Source organism: Amblyomma mixtum, chromosome 7, assembly GCF_055824585.1.
Source record: "Amblyomma mixtum isolate Tamu chromosome 7, ASM5582458v1, whole genome shotgun sequence".
NCBI lineage: Eukaryota > Metazoa > Arthropoda > Arachnida > Ixodida > Ixodidae > Amblyomma > Amblyomma mixtum.
In genome coordinates this window covers 26,462,859-26,472,040 of record NC_143018.1, presented here as the reverse complement: position 1 = coordinate 26,472,040, position 9,182 = coordinate 26,462,859, and the positions used below count along the sequence as shown (strand labels likewise).

The 9,182-nt window shown below is 46.5% G+C and overlaps 1 protein-coding gene across 3 annotated transcripts in view; it reads right to left on the bottom strand.

The window, feature by feature from the left end:
• Nucleotides 1-1,110: 1,110 nt before the first annotated feature.
• The window catches only part of LOC149335413 (CYFIP-related Rac1 interactor B), a 34,706-nt gene continuing 26,634 nt past the window's right edge, over nt 1,111-9,182 (bottom strand). For all 3 annotated transcript variants that reach the window (XM_089552104.1, XM_089552106.1, XM_089552105.1), the window contains exon 10: nt 1,111-8,321. In XM_089552104.1, coding sequence (XP_089408230.1) covers nt 8,258-8,321 — 64 coding nt within the window. In that variant the 3' untranslated portion in view covers nt 1,111-8,257. The remainder of the gene's footprint in view (nt 8,322-9,182) is intronic.

Here is a 9,182-nt window from a genome sequence, read left to right as displayed (position 1 = left end):
GTTTGCATTTGTCAGAAGGCAAAGATCAGTGCACCTCTCTCGCATTTGCGACAGCGGCCGATTTAGAACCACGCAAGCGATCGAACAACGCTTCTAAATGCGTACGCGTTAAGCTGTGGAAAACAAAGCACCTGTTGCTCCAAAGAAAGCGCCTAACGGGTAGCGCAGTGGTGGCTACGGCCGGGCAGAAAGCTCCCACTGTAGGGTGCTCTGCTGAACAGCTTTCTATAAGGCATTAGAGAAAGTATAATATATCCACCGCCAACTCATGAGTCTGATTAAAGTGCTTTCGCTATAACCAGAATAGTCTCTAAATGGACACAAAATTAAGTGCCATTGAAGCGGTCACACCACATCCCACAATAGATTTCACTAATTGAAATAAAAGCTGGTGCTTGGCTGAGCTTGGTTTTCACCAGAAGTCGCACAGGCAGCAGCTGAGACAATAAAAAATTAAATTGGAGGCTTATCAAGGTTAAGCCCAGTGGATGCGAAGCATATGTCCTTAGCGTTTGGAGGCATCTTGACCGCATACACGCCCGGCGCAAAGACGCTGGCGCGGTTGCGGGCACAGAGACTGACGCGACGGCGGGCGCGCGCCGCCTCATCCCTGGCGTGACGTCACATATCACGTGATGCAGCGATGGCGGCGCCGCCGCCGCGTCGCGCGCGACGGCGCGAACCTAGGGTGCCTCGATGCCAGCGCTGGCACCCTACGCGAACTGAAGCGTGGAGGCCTCCGCCGGGCGACGTCCGATGGCGCGATACGAGGCCCCATTTGCAGCCGGTGTGACGTCACGTGACGTCACATCATGTGATCTCACTTCATGTTCAATAATGGCCACCGCCGGGAGGCGACCGACGGCGCGATATGAGGCCCCATCTGCAGCCGGTGTGACGTCATCACGTGACGTCATGTCACCTGACCTACTTGGTCACTTGAAGGTCAATGGTGGCCACCGCGCCGGGCGTCGCACGAAGGCCCGAAACCTACGTTAATATGCTTCGCATAAAATTCCTTAAAAAGATACTTGGTATGCCACTGCTCCTATCAGCTGTAAATTGATCTAGGTGCTCGTCGCTTCTTTACAAGAACAAAACCACACATACTTTTATAAACAACAATACTCTTTATTAAAAGCAACGAAATATACGACAATAGAGGGCAGCACTTGCGAAAAGTCCAGTCGCTCGCCAAAATGCACGATATGGCATTCCAACCCTCACCTTCCAAAATTAATAAAAAAAAGGTCACTTAAATGCAAGCACATAACCGCTGCAGACACACAAAAAAGTTGTCAACTCCAAGTGTACAAACTAGACAAACACTTCAATGGTAAAGTTAGTACACACTTTCAAACAAATTCAAGTGCAGCAAGTAGTAAGCAACGCTGTTAACGTCTAGCAATGCCATCTGCTACGATCAGCCAACCTTCAAACAATAACTGAAGCAAACTGCGTCAACATTTCAGTGTTCTAAGCACAGCCTACAGAAGCGAACAAAAATAAAAAATATACAGGTGTGAGATTATGTCGTAATTGTTTCAATGTCGCTACTAAAAAGAGTTGCGTGTCGTGAGTGCTTGTTAAACAAGGTCGTGCATTGTGACTTACATAAAACTGTTCACCGCAATGTAATTTTTGGTGCTCGTGCAAAAAAAAAAAAGAATGAACATATTGTGCATGGTTAAACTATAAAATGTATGCAGTAAAAAGGTCTTCTATGAAACTGTGCCAAAAGCTAACACAGACTGAGGAACTAATGCTAAGCGAGTTAGGTTCTGAAATCATACACATTTGTTGACAAACACCTGTGACCTTACATGAGACAACAAAACTAAGTGTTGTGAGGGGCGTCACAAATAACACAGACTTACTAAATGAACCAACCTTCCGAGGAGGCCATAATAAATAGGTTGCTGTTTTCAGAACAGGACAAGAAAACAAATACTGGCTCCAAAGCAAATGGCCTTCCAGGGAATGTGTACAAAACTGTGTATAAGTTTTTGGTTTCTTAATAAAAGCTAAAAAATCGCACTTGTCCAAGAAGAGAGAGAAGGAGTGTTCCTGCTGACTCATCACTGTGACCGTGTGCTGAGACTTCTGTCCCAGGTGAAGCAAAGTTGTGATGTTAAAACAAAAAAATTAAACCGTGACCATACAGGCAACAGCTAAAGATTTCAAACCTACTCCTAAACAGAGAGCTGTGCTGTATCTACAGAACACAGTGCAAATGTAGAATGCACATAACAAATTGAGCATCAAGCGACATTTGTGCCATGACTTACAACCTAGACAACAGAGTTGCACTTGCTGTGCACATACACATCCATACACATTGTTGCACACTCTCGACCTCCTACACAGGCTCTCAGCACTCTAGCCAATGCTCAGCAAGGATATAGGGATGGCAAAGCCATTGGCGACGCACACACGCAAGTTGAGTAGAACACCTGTAACTGCACACAGTCTCTGTTAAAAGTTAGTAGTCCACTGCAGTCGTGGCCGGAGCACGAGCGCCACCAGGCGGCGCTCCAGCTCCGACTACGACTGTGGTGGACTGCAAACTTTTGACAAAGACCGCACACATAACTATGCTCATGCAGAATAGTCGCACATGAGTGGAACACCCTCCAAGTGCAACCAGTCTTTAAAGGCCTGCACTTATGGTCACAGACACACATGAATGATGCGGACATTGGTCACTGAAAGCTAGAAGTTGCACAGTTGGCCTGTTTTCTCGTCACTAGATTTTTTTTTTGTAGTTTACACTACTATCTTCTACTATCTTAAGTATGAAACCACACAGGTGCAGCAGGCCCTCAATTCACGGACAACTGTTGACAGAGAGACCTGCTCTGAGCCCCAAATAAATATCAAGACTTGACAATGTCATCCACTTTTCAGTCTGAGAATGATCCATGCAGTGAACCCATACCCTGCACCATCATGAAACTAAGCCTGAACAGAGCCCCTGCCACTGCTTGATATCACATTGAACAACGGGCATAAAAAAAAAATTGGATATCTGCATTCCTGCTGCTTGAGTCAAAAGCAGTATACAGCAGTTACCTAGACACATGTCATGGCGATTAATTTCTTTGAAAAATTTAGCACGATGACCAAAAGAATGGGCAGTGAACTTCCTGTCAAACCTCCCTGACATGCAATACTCAAAAGAGCTTGTCCGCCATCAGTATTTCACATTGTTGCATAATGCAATGTACACGCGAGAGCGCAATATGTTACACAACGGACGTTGCACCCCATATTTCTACGAGCAAGCATAATCGTGTTGTTGTATACAAATAAACAAACAAACAAAAAAAGAAAAAAGTGGGGGAAGACGGAATGACTAGCATCTCATAAATAAACCAAAGAGAAAAAAAGTGCTGTAACTGGTAAGAACGATCAGGAATAATAGCAGAGAAGCTGTTTAGTGACAAGTCAACCACTCTCTCCAATTATGATTTGAAATCGGCAAGTTCCAGGCTAAGGCTTTCCGGATAAGCTTTTGGAAAAGTCCAAACTTATCACCACACAAACACTAACTTACAAAAATTAAGCAAAAAGAAAAACACCTGCATTCAACAATCAGTCCTACTAGTCAAGACACCATCGGGCCTATTTGTCAGCGCACGAAAGCCAAGTCTCCTCAGGTCTGGTAATATAAAAGCAAGCGTATGCACAGTCAGCAAAAAAGCACACAAACACACACACACACACATAGACCAGCGCAAGATTAGTAATGTTTCAGCATGCACATATGGTGGTATTAAAAGCCACAATATTGTAAGTTGTATACAGTAGACCATTGACCAGTCACAGTAAGCTTAGACTACATGTGACCCGCAGGTTATGTATGACAAATAGGAAAACATGAGCACTAGGCTTGACAAAAAGAATTGAAAGAAATACATAATTCAGGAATATAACCAAGCCATATCAGAACAAAGCTGACACCACAGTACAGCGTGCACTGTACCAAGGCATGTCATGACCAGAGTCCACATCTTTATGCTTACCACATACACTAGTGATACATGCTTTCAAACCTTCCTTGAACTCATTAAAAGTGAACGTACCCAAGTACACCGTGCATGAGCACATGTGTGTTTAACGACGTGAATTCAAGTGACTTTAACAGAGCTTACTCTGTGGACTTGTTCCACTGCTGAGCTTGAGTTATCAATGGTCTACTGCAAATAGCATCAATCCTTCCATGCATTAGGCAGACCTCTCCTGTATTCATTAAAGTCTCTCTCCTCCTCCCATGCATTCACCTCACACGAGCTCCCACGCATTTCCAACTTCGATGCGAGCTTCAGTCTCCTAGCCTACCACTGCCTTCTCGGGGGTCCTTCCAAAAATAGCACCTCTTTCTACAAGCCTACACGGTGCAAACCCTGGTAGCAAAACGGCCACCATACAGCAGCAGCCGCGGATGATGCTCAGGCAGAAAAAGCAATGCCTTTACATAAAGAGTGGTTTGGCAGTATATCTTGGTTTGCAATGCGCCTTCTCTCTACCAAAGTTCGCCGGAAGACATCCTATTACGATTCGTTCAAAGAACTATCCGTCAAAAGGAGCGGCGCTGTGCCGTCCGTGAACAATTTCATTTTTGTGTAGCTCTTGCTGCTCTTCGAAGCTATACAATGTATTTGGAGAATATCGTCGGAAAGAATGCCAACCCGGTAGGACTCTGGGCCACTACTGTTGAACTCGTTCAGTTACAATCCATTTCCTGGCCTAGAGCTGTGCATGCAGCAATACTTTTTTTTCACCACTACAGTGAGACACCCTGTACAACATTCAGCAACCCTGTTGCCCCTCTATACAAGAACCGACCATTTTTCCAACAGCCTTCCACGATTCAGCTTGTTCGGAGAACAGGTTTGACACATGCCATATCTCAACCTCCACTGCGGAACAATGACCAAGGTGCCCTTGTTTTAGGATGCTAAACGATATTTTGCTCATTTGAGCTTGCAGGTTCACAAGGCCAAAATTCAGAGGGGGGGGGGGGGGGGGGGGGAAGCATTTTATCCCAACATGAAAGCATGACCTGCCTAACTCTGGACCATATTGCCTCATTTCAAATGCTATAAGTGCCACCTAGTCCTAACCTTCGTAGCGTGTTTTCACAGCAAAGCAGGCATGAAGGCTAAAAGGCATGCCCTACACACTATGAAGAGATGCTTCACGTTAATTTTTTTGTACACTGATGCTTGTGGAAATTATGGCTGAGATTGCAGTAAATCATCACCACTCCCCAGTCCTTTCTGGTGAGGAAAACAACATTTTCTCTTCCTACATTTCATTCCAAACAAACAAGACTAATCTGAATCCATGAATGCAAAGCAGGGAGACACGACTTGAAAGTCTTTGTGGTAGACCACATCCCAGTGCTGCCTCTGCACTGTCCATGGTATGATGGGTAAGATATATGTTTGTTCGAAAGCCCACACGTCATTCACTAGACGACAGCAACCATCAAAAGGCCAAGTCATGTCTCCTCGGTTTGCTGACAGACAATGCGGACACAACTTCACAACAGTCTGCCCCTTCCTTCCAAGCTCAGGGCCCATACTGTCGAACAATCACTTTTGGTGACACTGTTTTCGGCGTGCATGTATGCACCACAGCTCCGAAGCTAAATTCGGTGAATGCAGTACTGCGCACAGAAGAACAGGTACACCGTTGGTTCGCTTTAGAACATGCAAACAATATTCCTGCAAACCATGGCTTAACCGACATCGGCCCCACCAACTGAAACGAAGCCCTCATTACCACTGCAGAACCCTCAACTACAGCTTGGCTACCCCTACTACACCATTTGAGGTGGTGGGCTTTACTGCATTTCACAAAACATGTTACCAGAAGCACTGTGATGAGAAAAAAAAAACTCGAGTGCAACACAATACTGCACTGAATGTTCCATCACAGGGAAGAGACAGTGTCACTGTTGCAAGATAACGACCCTTATTTTCTCCAGACATATTCACCACTGTCGTCACAGCCTGATTATGCCCAGTGCAGGATAAAGGCCTCCCCCATAGTTCTCCACTTAACCCTCTCTTGTAGACCCTTAAAGGGACCATGCAAAGAATTAAAAGCCGCTTGTAAATGTTAGAAGTGATGCTCAGAAGCATTGACACCAAGTATGAGTCTTCGGAACTGAGCCGGCAATTTATTATGAATTTTTAAAAATCGTGTTTTTTAAAATTCGCGGGCCGTTTGGTGTCTTCGTAGGGAGCCATTTTGGAACCAAAACGGGGAAAACAGACGTCACTAGTCCCATGACGTCGGCAGGCCACCACACGCTGTCATTCACTCGAGTCGCGGCAGCTACGACGTCACGGGCACACTTCCGGTAGCGGTGAAAATCGTCTGCTCGAGCCGCCGCGCGACCCCGTCGGGCAAGCGCGAGCCAGCTAGGCATTGCCTTCGCGCGTATGGTATCAATTTACCTCTGCCGCCTCTTTCTGTCGCGAGTTCGGGAGCCAAGAAAGCGCAGAGACCGGAGAGACGCTGCCGACGCACGCTGCTCCTCGGGGGTGCGACAACCGGAAGTCGTAAACCGAACGTCAGCGAATGACGTATTCATGGGTGGTGCCCAGTCCCGGAGCTGTTTTCTTAATTTTTTTATGGTGCCCCGCACGTACGAGTTGAGGGGGGAGAGGAGAGGCATGATTTTTAATCGTCTATAACTTCGTTGTTATTGATGCTAGCGCAAAAATTCTTGCGCTGGGGTGACAAGTGATGGATTGCCTATCTTCACGTAATCTCGATAAATTTATTTCGTAGTCCCTTTAAGTGCGATCCATAGGAGCCGGGTATAAAACCTTGCCCAGTGGAAAGTAAGCCGTTCGCTGCTACTTTTCCCTTCCTTGCCACAGCTATGCAACACAACGTACAGGCTTTCCCTCTCGACAGTCAGATAGAAAGCATGGAGAATATGTCCTCAGAACGCCACTTATATTACTTGTAAACTTACGGTAGCAACATCGGTACCCTTGCACGCCACACTACACTCGCACCCAATACATCGTGCAACACACGAGCTGCGTCAGAAAACTGCATTGACACAAGCTTTGTTGTGCAACTACATGAAACAGTCCTAAGAGAACAAGATTTCCACGTGACAGCACACAAATTCCGTAGAAAAAGCTTAACATCGTCGTGGTACAAAAAAAAAAATGCACACAAGCCTCAGCACAGCTTGCCACTGTGCGGGCCGGCAGTAATTCGAACTAGACAAGACGTCATGCAAAGTTCCGCGAGTTAGCCAGACGTGCATGCATGCATAAGAAAAATGAGAGAAAAAAAAAAAACCAACGTGGGGACACTGACTGCGTGGCACGAGACACACACAGGACTGGCAGCTACTGTTAACCATCAGGGCTTAATCACAAATAAAGCAGGAAAAGTGCCCTAGTAAAGGAAGTTGAAAACCCAACTTAGAGGGTTAGAAACAGACCTGAGTCAATGTAAAACCAATGGTTAAGCAAAAGCAAAATAACAGGACGGTCACAAATGCGAAAGGCTAAAGGCAAAAAACGTCCTAAAAAAAAAAAAATCTGTGCGAAAGCAGAGTAAGAGGATACAAACATGACCAAAGCAAAAGCAGAGTCAAAGAAGTTCCCGCAAACAAAACAATAAAAACAAAAAAGGGGTGTAAAAGCAGTCGAGGACCTAAAGCAAGCGAAAGCTGAGTCGGGAGTTAAGACCAAAGCTAATGCAGGCACGACAAACTGGACCAAACATGTGTTCCTCCAAGCAGACAGGTTCCTTGTCAAGAGGAGGCCAGGAACACATCCCAATTCCTTTCCAAAGATGCAAGAGCGTAATAACCGACACTCAGAGCGCAACCCGTATGCCACGTCCAAACCATGGTGAAGAGGAAGCAACAAGTTGAACGTTGAAACGTCTGTCAATGCACACGACAAGAAGACAACAACAGTCCACTGAATGTGCACCCCGTAGCCTGCTCAACACAGTTGTGACCAGCGAGTGAGTGCCATTAAAAAAAAAAGGGGGGGAGTGGTCCAGTTCACTTCCGTCAACCTGTCCCCACCCACTCTCGTTGTAATGAAACGGAAAAAAAGAAAATCACAGATGCTGTTTAAAATACAAATAAAAAAAGCACTACGTCCAGTGCAGCGCGATGGCCGCAGATGTCCGCGATGACGACAGAAGACAACAGGCAGGCGGAGGAGCAACGCCCGAAGAAATGACTGCCGCAGCACGGTTCAAGTCAGGCCAGCAAACCTTTGATGTTGCGTGGTGTCGTCTCGTCATTGAGGTGACGAGTTGTGTACCTGGGTGGATTAAAAAACCCTGTTCAACCCAAACATCTCACGACAATCCACACATGCGCTGCTTGCTGCATAATACCCACAGCAGTGTGTGGGTTCAGGGGGACACTGGCATCGAACTAAACTAGACCTTCATTGAAGCTTACCACAGTTTAAAGGGACACTGAGGAGAAATTGAAGTTGGCTTGTATCGACAGAATACCAGCTCCTGATTACAAAAACGCCACTCATACTGACAACAAAGCTCTTGTAACGTAGAAAAGAGCAAGAACCTAAATACAGGTATCGCCGCCACAGGCCAAACTCACAAGTACAAGTGTGATGACGTCATAGGACAAAACAGTGTTGATAGAACCAATAGTTCTAGCAACTCTAGGACACGAGAAGCCACGAATCACTGAGGCGCAGCAAATGCATGCGCAAATCTCCTTGACGTCGCCAGATGGCGCCACGTACCCGACAGCTGCGCGCGCTCCTGCAGCGCTGGGACCAATCAGCGCCTGCTCACAGCGGTATGGGGGCTCCCGGTATTCCGCTAACGGTAACAAGGTACACGGTATGCTAAAGGTGTCTATTGGCGAGAACTTCGTTGACGACTTCGAGAACGGGTACCATTGTAACGCTGGCAAAACGCCGGTGCAAACGTAAACGAAGCGACGGCCGCAATAGCCGATAGATGGCTTCAACGTGCGGCCGGCGGTAGCTTTCTTTTCGGCTGCTGCTGGGCCGCACTGCTGGCCGCCAGAAATCACGGAGTCTGCGTTACGTCATGTGCACGCCATGTTTCACGTCACTTAGTCCTGTGTCGTCATAGGAGAATCCCAAGTTTGAATCAGAGCGGCGGGAAAAACTTTTTCAACTTCG